The 13,659-nt window shown below is 37.8% G+C and overlaps 1 protein-coding gene across 4 annotated transcripts in view; it reads left to right on the top strand.

Moving 5' to 3' along the window:
* The window catches only part of AP2A2 (adaptor related protein complex 2 subunit alpha 2), a 48,716-nt gene that overhangs the window by 31,362 nt on the left and 3,695 nt on the right, over positions 1-13,659 (top strand). For 2 of the 4 annotated variants that reach the window (XM_027702760.1, XM_027702748.1), the window contains exons 11-22: positions 997-1,179; positions 1,512-1,609; positions 1,785-2,016; positions 2,822-2,995; positions 4,888-5,051; positions 6,786-6,863; positions 7,762-7,844; positions 8,590-8,679; positions 9,507-9,630; positions 10,392-10,508; positions 10,699-10,768; positions 13,174-13,308. In XM_027702760.1, coding sequence (XP_027558561.1) covers positions 997-1,179; positions 1,512-1,609; positions 1,785-2,016; positions 2,822-2,995; positions 4,888-5,051; positions 6,786-6,863; positions 7,762-7,844; positions 8,590-8,679; positions 9,507-9,630; positions 10,392-10,508; positions 10,699-10,768; positions 13,174-13,308 — 1,548 coding nt within the window. The remainder of the gene's footprint in view (positions 1-996; positions 1,180-1,511; positions 1,610-1,784; positions 2,017-2,821; positions 2,996-4,887; positions 5,052-6,785; positions 6,864-7,761; positions 7,845-8,589; positions 8,680-9,506; positions 9,631-10,391; positions 10,509-10,698; positions 10,769-13,173; positions 13,309-13,659) is intronic. The other 2 variants (XM_027702776.1, XM_027702769.1) reach the window with 1 other exon arrangement.

Raw genomic sequence — 13,659 nt, 5'->3', positions numbered from 1 at the left:
AATTTTATCAATCCTGAGCAAACAGTCTCTAGATCTGAGGGTTGGGTCCTACTCTAGTCAACTGTTCAATAGCTTCAAATATTAGTGTAGTAAATGCTTATTTGTAGGTAGAACTTTATACTGTGTATGCTGTGAGAACATTCTGCCTAAGGGTTCCCAAAAGCAATACCTTTATAATCTGCTAAAAGAGAGGCCTGATACTTATCTCCTTCCTACCAGTAGGATAAAAATGCCAAAGTTGAAATACTCACTTAATGGCCTTCCTAGGATGGTAGCCAAGGCTTGTACTTACAGTAGTTATTTAGCTTAGTTAGGTGCTGAAGTTTCTTGACTGGAGAAGTGTATGTGGAATACAATGTTAGTTGATTTATCTCTTGTGCTGTCTGGTTGCTGTTGACAATGTCCCCTGTCTTGGCAGATAACGTGAATTTCATTCCGTTCCTTTATACTGACCTGTTCTTTTAAGAGTAGTAAATATAACTGATAATAAATTATGTGGAGGTCTCCTAAGCTGATTGTTTGCTTCAGGATGTAGAATCTGAGTATGACCTGAAAAAGTCAACTATACTTTGGTGACTGGTTTGTCTCTGCTAGCTTGAGTTTCTACCTTTTACCTTTTTTCTTTCTTTTTTTTTTTTTAAGAGGTTTCCAATTTCCTGCTTGATCCTGTCTCAGTGATGGGTTAGGTGGTATAGCAAACAAAAAATGTTCAATTGCTCTTGATCACTTAGGTACACAGTTGAAAAGGCAAAGATAACAACATACTTAAATGCATTATGGGAAAATCCTATGTACCTGGCAACTGCTGTGTTCTGGCACAGCATTTCAATGTTCATCTTTTACCTTAACTGAGGGAACAAGTGAACAAGCTGATGCATCTGAAACTGAGGCTTCTAGGCTCAGTGGGGTGTCACTAGGTGTATATGAAAGTAAATCTTAATGCACAGCTTACAGCAGAAGCTAATCAACCTTCTGTATTCTCTTTTGTGCGTGCAGGTTCTGAAAGTTGCAATTCTAGCTGAGAAGTATGCAGTGGATTATACCTGGTATGTGGATACAATCTTGAATCTGATTCGCATTGCTGGTGACTATGTCAGTGAAGAAGTGTGGTATCGAGTTATTCAGATTGTCATCAACAGGGATGATGTTCAAGGATATGCAGCAAAGACTGTTTTTGAGGTGAGAATAACTGTTTTCAATTCACTTTCAAAATGACATAGGAATTAAGTGAACAGCATGTGATATAACAGGGGAAACTGAGGTAGCTGTCCTCAAAAGTCCACAGTGCTGCTAGAAGAGCCTAAGAGTGCTCTTAAGCAAGTATAACTTAGGTTAGAGAGTCTTCTATGAAGTCATACCACCTGTCATGCTTTTATCATGAGTGCTCTTCTAGTGCCTAGACCCATGGTCAGGTCCTTCAGGAAAGTAGACAAGGAAACTGGAAATGGAAGTGACAGAAAAGATCTTTTTTCATATGTTACAGATTGATGACTATTAATATGTTTCTACAGGCCCTTCAAGCTCCAGCATGCCATGAGAATCTTGTAAAAGTAGGTGGCTACATCTTGGGAGAATTTGGAAATCTGATAGCAGGTGATCCAAGATCAAGGTAAAACACCTTGTAAAATACTGAATTGAAGTAGTAATGCTTTCTGTAGTGAATCTAATATCTATTTAACATTCTTAAAAGCTAGTTAACAAATGATTCAGCTCTTAGTAATGCATTAATAAGGATTATCATGTCTACAAAAACTGAACAAATTATTTTTCTTCCCATTTTTAAGTCCCCTCATCCAGTTCAACTTGCTACATTCCAAGTTTCATCTGTGTAGTGTTCCTACCCGAGCTCTGCTTCTGTCTACCTACATCAAGTTTGTGAACCTGTTTCCAGAAATCAAAACTACGATTCAAGATGTTTTACGCAGTGACAGTCAGCTAAAGAATGCTGATGTTGAGCTGCAGCAGAGAGCTGTTGAGTATTTGAGGCTCAGTACTATTGCTAGTACTGATATATTGGTAGGTATAAAGATTATTTTCTTTTTATGCAGAACTCTTCTGTCAACAAGTTAACTCCACTAAACCTTACCTGATTGATCAGAAATCTTGATGCAGGATTAAGGATCTACAATGTGGGTGCTGATTCTTTTAGTCTACCTAATTCTGCTGCGGTGATCATTAATTTAGAGCTAAATTAAAAGTTGTTATTGCTTTAGTGGGATAAACAACCTTTAAAACATGTTAGTATGGAGCTGAGAAGCTAATGAAAGTTGGCGTAATACAGGGTCCTACAGTATTTAGATAACAAAGGGCTTTGCTTTGAGGACTTTACTTGATGGTTGTCAGGAAAACTGTAATTTTTTGTCTCTAGAAGTTGAGTGATTTAACCTGGGGCTCTCAGGTCTGACCAGAGCATAGCAGATTTAGTTTTGACTAAAGCTAATAAATGCTTAGGTCTGAGTAAAACCACAGAGATTACTCAAGGATCTAGTCTAGGTCTGCTTGACCTAAAGACCATTAGATCTCCTATGATCTAATTTTTTTAATTTTTATTTTTAATTTAATATCAGTGTTTCAGAGAAGTGATATGTTCCTGTTCTCTTAGCCAACTGCTTTGGGAGGATTTCTGAAAGTTTTAAATATTTTATTTTTTTTAAAAAGCAGTCAATCTGTCACTGTACAATAAACTGCATAGTAATTTTCTCTGTGGGTAATTACTTCTGCTTTTGCCTTATGCAATCTATCAGGGTGTATCTCTTAAAGGTTCAGAAGCTGGTTTGGCTTTTTGTCTTAGGTTTAACTAATACCTCTTTTTTGTGATAAGGCTACAGTGTTGGAAGAAATGCCTCCCTTTCCAGAGAGAGAATCTTCTATTTTGGCTAAACTCAAGAAGAAGAAAGGCCCGGGCACAGTTACTGACCTTGAAGAGATCAAAAAGGAGAGGAGCTCTGATATGAATGGAAGTGCTGAACCTGCCTCTGTCAATGCCAGTGCTGTTGTGAGTTTAAAAGCTGTTATTTCACTAATTTAGATGGTGTGCAAGTGAGAAAAGAATGTTTTCCTTCAAGTGGCTTTTTAGGCATTTACAACTTCTCATCTCGAACTTAAGACTATGGGTGTTTGTTATAAAACAGGGGAATGCACAGCTGCTTTCCTCCACTGCATGCTTGGATGCAGTTTTCCTTTGGAAATCTTACATAAATGGAGACAAACTGTCTGAGCCTAAAAAAATCCCTTTTACATTGATATTTGAAAAATATTATTATTAAATTATATTATTAAATTATAAAAGTAATATTTGAAAGGAGTTAACGTGAATTTCAAAGTATCAGCTGTTCTGTGGATGTAAAATGTCCAACATGTTATTTTGCGTCTTGGTTTGGGTTGTTACTGTTTCTACTAGAAGTAGAAAACACTTGATTTCACAGGAATGTCCTTAAATCAATGTAATGTTGCTGTTTATTTGACAGTAATACTTGAGTTCAGTTATGATAGACAAGGCAACAGTTGTCTTTTTTCTTCTGAGCTGAAACTTCTCATTTTTTTGTCAATTAAAGCTGGTAGGATCAATTTTTCCCATTATCTAATACTTCTTTCTGGTTTTAATACCTAGCATAACTTGTAATTACATTTAAGATATAGTAGAAGATTATCTAAGAGAAGGAAATATTGTAGCATGCTCCCTGTTAAAGCATGATACTTAGTCACTGTACTATATAAAAGTAGATGCTCTGAGTGCAACATTTATGACAGGACAGAAATCTCTTTCCAGCGAAAACTTGCCAAGTTTTCTTTGCATGCCAGATTAACTGAGATGACTGGCAGTTAATATCGCATTATGTTTTATGAGCTTCACTTTATGGGTTGCAGGCATGTAACAATCTGCACTGTGTTACCTTCATTAGTGGCTTTGGTGTAACCCTGGTTTAGATGCCAAAAACATTGCAAATTTGAGCTCCAAGTGTTTGTTTTCAGTAGCTGTTAATGATTGGCTTCTGAAAATTTTTTGCCAGGGAATTTTTCATTATACTTCATCAACTTCAGTCTTCGGAGTATACGGTAACTTTGAGTTGGCTTACAAACACAAGATTTCAGTTTCAATCCAAATGTATCTCATCATTTATCTTCAGATTACCTGGCATATTGTAAGCTGCTAATGTCTAATACACGAACATTTTGATTAACAGTCTATGCTTTGTTCTTGCATGCAGCTTGGACACATGTATGCGGCCTCTGTTCCACAACTGTGTCCTGGCTACCTGATTTGTTCTATTTGAGAAAAAAATACTTTAAAAGTCTTGCCTCTTCCTTCAGTGTTTGCAGCTTGAACTGGCTACAGGCTCTGCTTTTTTACTGGTTAGGTTTTACATTCATTCTAAGGTTTGCCAAGCTTCAAAAAGTCAGGATTAAACAGATAGTCAATTTTAAAGATGCTGTGATGACCTTTGATTTAGATTTGTGTAAAAGCCGCTGCCTTTCTTGCTGGATTCTTCATGAAAGAAAAGCAACAAATTTGAATTTTGTTCCCTACAGTACTTAATTTCGCTTGAAACTAAGAAGGGAGAAGAGAGGGGAGGAAAAACTTTGTCATCTTTATCATCTTTCTTCTGCAGAATCAGATTCTAGACAGATGAATTTTGGTTTTGTTTTTTTATTTAACGTTTAGGTGGACATAGCTCTCTTCAAAGGAAAAAAAGAAAACCACATCTGTAAATGATCTTAAGTTGAAATACAACCTAATAACTGCATTTGTGAACCCATTTACCTCTGTTTGAACCTTGATTTGGGGTGGGGAGAGGCACTTTGCCGTAGCTTAGTCGTCTGTGCAAAAGAAACAGCTTTGTTTCAGTTTTGCTGCAGTGTAACACCGAAGTGTCTTGTCTTCCTTAGTCTACTCCTTCTCCATCGGCGGATCTGCTGGGTCTGGGTGCTGCCCCTATCACCAATTCAGCTCCCCCACCTTCCTCTAGTGGTAGCCTGCTGGTGGATGTATTTTCAGATTCAGCTTCTGCGGTTGCACCTCTTGCTCCTGGTTCTGATGACAACTTTGCGAGGTAATTAAGTCACCCTGAAAGGAATCTGAAGGAGAATTTGTCTGTTAAAACAGGATTAAAGGAAAAAAATAAATAACTTCTGGTTTTGTTTCAGCATGTTGAATGCATTCCTGGGTGGTACATTCTCAGCAAGAGAGGTGTTCTTGAACTCTCTGCTGGATGTGCTGTTGTTATTGAATATCTCTGCTAATGGAAAAACTGGGTCTGTTGTAACCAACCTGAGGATATTGGCCACACTGTAGTGTCTAGTTTTCATGCTGGTTTTGCTTCTTTGTTAAATTAAGCTGCTTCTGCATCTCAATCCATCTTGAATTTGGGGGTTATCTGGCCTGATATGAATATATTTATTCTTATTTTATTTTCATAAAGTCTTCTTGTGTCTCTCCATTTATGGCAAGCTGATACTGAAACAGTGAGATGGATTATATCCAGAGATACTGCTTCCCAGAATTTCAAGATATACTTAAGTTACTCTGCTACTGTCTAACAGGCGGGTGTGAAAAGGGGGAATAAAGAACGAGTGGTTTTCTTTTTCTTTTTTAATAGGGGATTTAATACAAGTGTTTTTCTAATTACAATAGCCAGTCTAGTGTAGGTATGTGTTCTAAATCCTGTTAGTATTAAAAGCCACTGGGGCTACTCTCAAATATCATTTGGCTAAAATTTTGGGAATAAATAGCACAAGATCACAGAATGTCTTTAAAATCAGTTGTCTTATTGGACAAAGAATGTATTACTATTGTCAAGGACCAAATTTTGAATGTTGACATGACAAATTTGCCATGCATCTTAATATAGACGATATAATTAGCAAAACTGATCTGCCTGGATCATTGACTCTTTCATCAAAATTTTATACTAGGCAATACATTGTTGCAGGTTTGCAATGATTAAGATTTGATCCTGTGTTTCTCTTGGAAAGTCATAAGCGGTGTTTGATCCTACAACACAATACCAAGACTTTAGGAAGCTACACAAGCTTGTTCATGCATTTTTTTTAAAGCATAAAAAAAGAAACCAATACTAGTAGCTTCATAAGCAAATGTTACCTAAAAAGAGTTTTCTCTTTCTGCAGAAGAAAGTATAGCATTGCCCAACTCCTTGGTCTGTCTGTAGATGATGAAATGCTTCTCTAATGATACTGAGAAGTTGCTTTTTACAGTTTCCTGCCTCTTTTTAGTGCTGTTGTCACTTTTGTTTCTAATCTGTTATTTGGGTAAGTCATTCTCTGTGTGCCCGTGTATTCTTGCCTATGCTTAAACTTGTGTGTTTTTAGGAACTGATTGTGCACCTGTAATTAGAAGGGGTGCTAAGACTGATGAGGTCTCTGCTTCAATTCACACATTTGTAGTAGTTAATATACAACTACATTTATGATTTTGAACTAAAACATTTTTGCTGTCACAATTAAACACTGAAAAGGACTTGGTTTTTTAAGAGGTATAAATTTAAGCTACTGAACGCCTTCAGCTATCTCCTGTCTTCATGAAGGATTTCTGTTTTCTAACAGTCTGGGTGGGATGGGGGAGAAAAGTGGGGGAAAACATTGCCTAATGCCTAAAACCTTTCTAGGTGTACTGAGCTAGGGCAGCTAATAAATTTCTCATGCATTAAACTCAGCAGTGCCATTTTTGAGGAAGGAGGTAAACGAAATAACTAAGCACTAAGCTGTCTTTACTAACTCCTGCTATCTCTGTCGCTACTGCCTTTCTTCCTTTTTGCTGCCTGAACTAGCCCTGACCTGGCTTCATCTGAGGTAGTTTCTGAGGAACCAGCTGATACTGTGCATGATGCTGATGAGCTTTTTCACAAGTAAGCAATACTAAAACCTTGCAAGGCTGGGCAATTTCCAGAATATAGTTATAAAGCCAAACTATATTGTGCATTAACTTAATACCAGCAAAACTAGAGAAACATGTACTGTCAGACTTGTGACTAGAACACCTCTGTGGATGCTGTGGATTTTGTGACAGGCTCATGAATACACAGGTTAGGGTTGCCTTTACAAGTCAGTGCTATCACACACTGCTCTAAAATGAGGCAATGCCAGTTGTATATTAAGTTTTGCAACTATTTGCAAATAAAAAAACCCCCATGAGAGTACTTGTCAAAAGTACTGATATTTGGGAGTGTGTTTTAAGTGCCTTGTATGCAAAAGGCAGATGTTTGCTGACCACCTCTTCTGCTTTTAAGTGAAGGGTGACAGAAAGGACTAAAATCACTGCATAATGTGCTTTCTCTCTCAAAATGGAAAAAGTAGAGCTCTCAGTTCACTTGGGTGAGACAGAAGTGGTAAACCAAGGGATTCTTTTTTCTTTCAGGTTTAAACAGTCAAAGCTTCAAACTTTTCAATTCTGCACCAACCTAATGAGTTTCAGAGGTTCTCAAGACTAATAAGAAAAATCCTAGTCTGTTGCCTGGTCCTTTATTAGACAGTGTGTGTGTGTATAGCATATTGTGGTTTCCTTCCTAGTTTCTCAGACATCCTATCAAATAAAAATTTCAGTTCTTTTAGTGTCCTACAAGTGGTGGTTCTGGTTGTAAAAGTGTCTTTTCTAACTCTGCAGTTTTCTGCAAAGGCCTCTCTCACAGACTGATGCATTCTAGGTTAACCGCAATCTTCATCCTCTGTGTAAACCCTGAATTTAGTGGTTCTAAATATTGTTTAATGTGGCTCAATTTAAAACACATTTTCCCTCTCTTCCCCTAGGTTTGTGTGTAAAAATAATGGAGTCTTATTTGAAAATCAGTTGCTACAAATTGGCTTGAAATCTGAATTTCGGCAGAACCTGGGTAAGATCTTTTGGGCTAAGTGGTTAGGTGTCTGCATTATCAATCTCAATGCCAGCATGATATTGCAGATAGACTTACTTAATTTTCAGCTACTTAAGAGGGAAATGTGATTATAGGCCTAAGCAATCTTATGACTCCCTCTGTTTGTGCATCCCTGTCTTCCGTGTGGGCTCTTGTTTCCTTAAATTTTTTGGTTGTTTTGGTAGCTGAGATGAAATGGGAATGTTAAGTGGTACTGTAAGCTCCAGCTCTTGCTGCCTAGTTGTATGGCTGATACAGCCAGGGTTATAAAGGATCATTCTTCTCAATTTTTATATCTTACAGTATAGCTTATTGTATTAATATGAGACACAATACACTTCAGATTTAATGCATGAGATCCTGGAAGTATGTAGGAAAGGGCTGGGAATTGAATACAGGCCAGGACTAGGATTGCTTGCTTCTCCCCTTCTGCAAAACTCTTGGTGGCGTAGTAGCTTCTTTACATAAAAAGTAGCATTCTGCAGCAACTGGAAGACTTCCACTGATTATTTAACTGCTTGTGTGACAGCTACTGTGGGAGGGATCTAATGGTTTGGTTAAATCATTTCATTTTGAACTGTGAATATCTTGGTAAGATAAACTATGCTTGGTTCTTAAAAGTTGTTTTAAAGGTAGAAGGCAACGTGTTAGGTAATTAAAATATGAACAGTTCAATATGATTAAGTGTACCTAAAATTCTGATTTCTCATTCTTTTCTTTCTAGGACGTATGTTCATATTCTATGGTAATAAGACATCAACACAGTTCTTGAATTTTACTCCAACAGTAATCTGCTCAGATGACCTTCAGTCAAATATCCTTAAATGCAGTAGCATGTGTCTGTTTTTATTTGGGTTTTATGGTTTATGTTGCACAAAATTGTAATAAAGCTGCTGAATCCAGGCATGGTGTCCTTGAACGTGAAGAAATGGGAAACTTGCTGATAGCTTTGCAGAGTTCTTGTAGAAAGAACAAGTCTTCAGCAGGGATGGAAGATTCTTTCCTTAAAGCTCTGGTTATAAACACAAATTTACTCTTGAAATAGGGAGAAATTAGGCTGAATAAATATGTAATATAACTCTGTAGCTTTTTCCACTGTCATGAAGTAAGTGGCAGGGGAGAGACATGTCCTTCAAGTACTGCATTAGTAGATAACCTAAAACTTGACATGGAGATAGAAGAATACATGTACACCAAGATGATGGCACTTTAAAATAAGCTCCTAATTTATGGCTCATACTTAATGCTTGGTATTGCAAATTTAGGATTTCTGGGAGATTGTGTAATCAGCAGTGTTTGACTCAAGGTATCTCTGTAATGTTCAAAATAGTCCTGTGGTTTTTATTGTTAAGTCTGTACTTTCATACCTTTTTAAGGGCATCTTTAAGAGCATCCAAATTATTGAGAATTGTTGGAGTTATTGCTTGTAGGTATGTAAGTATGAAAAAAAACCCAAAACAACAACCAACCAAAAAAGCCCACCCCACAAACTTTTTTGTTGTACAAGAATTGAGCTTTGAATGTTCAGTATCACGTGGAGAATGAGTGAACCTGATGCTAATTCCTCATATAGCTTATGGGAGGATTTGCTGGTTTTTAAGTTATCAATTCATTGATCTGTTTCCTTAACTGCATTTTTATGCCTGAATCTTCAGACAAAACCTGTTGACCCCACAGTGGATGGAGGTGCACAGGTTCAACAGGTTGTGAACATCGAATGTGTGTCAGACTTCATGGAAGCTCCAATCCTGAACATTCAGTTCAGGTAAAACAAAGGATTCAAATGCTAGTGAATTAAATAGATGAAAGATGTTAAATTTGCCGTGGTCCTGTGACTGAAATGTAGAATCTGGACACACAGAGCTCTCTTGGGTAGACTACTTACTTGAAAAATTGATCTAACTAAGCTTTAAGCTACTTGGAACAATGTGGTTTAAAAAAAACAACAAGCAAACGAACATTCAAGAAGCAGCTACTGATAAAATGTCTCCATGACTTCTCTTTCTGCTATCTGTATAAAACAGCAGTCTTCCTGTTTGCTTAAGAAATCTTGACGGGAATATACGCAGTAACTTCTCCCTTCTGGAAACCAAGAACATTTCTGCAAATAACTTGGCCTGAAAATGTATGCAACCAAAAATAGAATCTTGCTCTGTCCACTCAACATCAGCTCAACTTTACGAAATCCTGATTCCTAGGCTGTTATTCCTGTCTAAAATGGTTTTGTTGGTATTTTTTCACAGGGATATATTTTTCACTCCTTTGGGTGATATCTAGGATAACAACCTATGTTAAAACTGAGAGATCCCTGTTAAAAGTTTGGCCAATTCATGTGCCATCTAAGCAGAGCAAATAAATTTATTTAACAGTGGATTAAAACTTTATATTAGAAATATCATCTGGATATGATGGATTTTAATCATAAGCAATTGGACCTTAGTGTTCATCCTCTGTTGCTTCGTTGATTTATGCTGAGAGACTGCTGACACTGCCGTATACATTGTGTTCTTTTTATTCCATATGCAGGTATGGTGGAACATTTCAAAATCTTTCAGTAAAATTACCCATCACACTGAATAAGTTTTTCCAGCCAACAGAGATGTCTTCTCAAGACTTTTTTCAGCGTTGGAAGCAACTGAGCAAGTAAGACTTGGTACTTGGGCCTGGGGCTCTTGTGGTGGGCCAAGGGAAGAAAAAGGTATATTGAGAATGTAGCTGGTGCAGTACCTCATCCCATACTTAATCCTGTAAACTATAAGCTCTCCCAACAGAATTAATTGCTATTGAACAATGCTGTACATAACACATGTGTTTATCTTGCCTTGCCTTGCAGTCCAAAACAAGAAGTACAGAATATCTTTAAAGCAAAACACCCGATGGATGCAGAGATCACAAAAGCAAAGGTCGGTGGTAGTGTGGTGTTTTTAATTGATAGTGTAAGGGGTTAGTGGCATGTCATGTTTTAACCTCAGCTGGCGATTAGGTGCCACACAGCCGTGGGATGGGGCAAAGAATAAGGAGGTTAAAAGTGAGAAAACATGTGGGTTGAGATAAAGACAGTAGCTAAAACAAAAGCCATGCATGCAAGCAAAGCAAGGAATCAATTCAGTGCTTCCCACAGACAGGCAGGTGTTCAGCCATCCCCGGGACAGCAGGGCTCCCTCATGTGTAACAGTTACTTGGAGAGATTACCTTATAGATAGGAAACTAAGAATATTGATCAGAGATGGACTCTACACAATTTATTTATTCTGACTGGCAAAAGAGACAGATGGTATATGTATGTCTGCGTATATGACAGATGATATATGTATATCTTACCTCCACCGAAGAGGTAAAAGGTGTTCTGTATTCAAATGTGTAAGAGGCACTGCCCTTATTTCCCGTAGCTTGCTACAGTAGCAGGCTATACACAGTGCTAACAAACTTGTTAAGGCTCTTTGATGGCAGTTGACTTTGCCATAACAATACACAGTTTTATCATGTCTGGCTTGGTCTCCTTGGCTTTTTTTTTTTTTTCCTTTGCAAACAACACCCTGCACTTCTGACAGATGTCGCAGAACTGTGATAGTCTTCTCTGATCCAAAATCTACTAAAAGCAAGTTTAAAACAGGATTTTAGATCTCATCCTCTGCCTCCACACTTCAGAGCCAGGCTCTGACAATGAAGTACATTTAAGACCAAAAAGAAAAGAAATGAAACCAAAATATTACCCAACCTCCTTTTCTCCTTGTTCTTGGAGTTCAAATGGTGAGGAGCTGCAAGAGCTGAGTGGTCAGTGCTCTCAGCATTTGTTTCACAGCACCTAGGTGCAGGACCACATCTGAAACAGCTTTAACAGCAGAGCAGGATTTCTTTTGAGGTCGGAGTATAACACAGAGACATGTTTTTACCTGCTAGAATTAGTGCTGTATATGGGAGCATTGGCTGTCGGTGAAGGTTGTCATATGGTACAGTCTGCTCTCAATAAATGTCTGAGAAAGTCAGAGAAACCTTTCAGTATTGCAGCACATAAAAAAAACACACAGTGAACACTGCAAGCCTGATTTGCAGACATATTCAGCAAATCTGGAGCTCAAGCAAATTCACATAAAAAATAATCTGAGCTATGAAATACTTCTTTGCTTTTGTACTCCTAGAAAAATTCAAATTTTGCTATAAGGACAGTATAAAGCTTGAGAGGAATAATAAGCACTAAATAAGAAAAAAGCACCCTGGGGACATTAAGATAGATAAAACCATCATATAGGAAGTAGTGGAATCCCCATCCTTGGAAATGTTCAAAAAATGGGTGGATGTGGCACTTTGTGATATGGTTTAGTGGGCATAGTGGTATTTGGTCAAAGGGTGGACTTGAACATTTTGGAGGCCTTTTCCAACCTTAATAATTCTGTGATTCTCTGAAAATGCCATCATATGAACATCCTCCTGTTCCTTCCTTCCCCAGGTTTATATGCTGAGCCAGGACATCATGTAGTTTGGAATATCCCATTGGTCAGTTAGGGTCAGTTGTCCTGGCTGTACCCTGTCCCAGCTTCCTGTGCACCCTCAGAACCAAGGCCTTTTCTGCTTCTCACCCCACCAGTGAGGAGGCTGTGTGAGCACTGCTCAGCGAGAACTAAAACATCCCTGAATTATCATCACTCTTTTCAGCAGGAATCCAAAACACAGCCCCACGCCCTACTAAGAAGAAAATTAACTCTATCCCAACCAAAACCAGCACATGATATAAGTAAACTTTGTGCATTTTGGTTTATATGGCAATTGGATCATCCTGTTAAATGTTATCCATGTTGTGTAACAGAGTCTTGGCAGTGCTGAGTTGAATGGACTGTTTCTCACTGTGGTTTGAATTAGATATAGTCTTCAATAGCAGCTGGAAACTTGAAGCTGTTAAGAAAACACCAATTCACTGCTTAAAACTGAACTGGAAGATATTTCAAGCCCTAATTTGTACTGGAGTTACTAGTTAGAAAAGTCACTTTTTGTAGAACTGGCTGCCTTAGGCAAAACAGAAGTAACTGTGTAAGACAGGAATGGCTGTATCAAAACCAGGGGAGACTTCTGTTAAATCTTAACTTATTTCTTAGTTGCTTTTGAGAAGAACCTTATTTACAGGAACAGCTCGTTAGCAGGGTCATTTTTCAAAAATTTGTTGTAATGAAATTGGTATTGGAGAATTCTTTGTTTTGAACACTTAAAAATTAGTCTCCTACTTGTTTTGCTATTTGGTGGTGGCTATGTTTGAGTAGGCTTGATATTTGTGTCCCCCTCTTCCCAGTCTGAATCTTCTACATTTCTTTCACAGATAATAGGCTTTGGATCAGCGCTGCTTGAGGAGGTAGATCCCAATCCTGCCAACTTTGTTGGTGCTGGTATCATACATACAAAAACTACTCAGATTGGATGCTTGCTGCGCCTTGAACCCAACCTCCAGGCACAGGTATCTGTGTAACTATCTACAGCTTCAATACAGGTTCTCATTTGAACTAAATATCTGTGTGTATCTGAAAGTCCTTAAGGTATTTAAAAATCACTATTGCAATAGCAGATTGTGACTGCAGGCTCCAACAGGAAATTAAATTGTAGCAGCTGGTCCTGCATGACATTATACCATTTTGGTAAGCTTCTTCTTCATAGCAATTCCCCTTCCTGTTAGAAGAGATCATTGTAATATTCCAGACTGTCCATGAAGTCTCATCTTCTCTTGAAGGTTTGAAACATTTAATGTTTTTTGTCTTGTGCACCTCAGACAAGGTTAAGTATGCTTTCTTTTGCCATTTTAAATTACTAA

This window comes from Neopelma chrysocephalum, unplaced genomic scaffold, assembly GCF_003984885.1.
Source record: "Neopelma chrysocephalum unplaced genomic scaffold, ASM398488v2 Primary Assembly neopelma1_24, whole genome shotgun sequence".
NCBI lineage: Eukaryota > Metazoa > Chordata > Aves > Passeriformes > Pipridae > Neopelma > Neopelma chrysocephalum.
The sequence above is the reverse complement of the archived record's forward strand: the minus strand, read 5'-3'. Positions and strand labels throughout refer to the sequence as shown.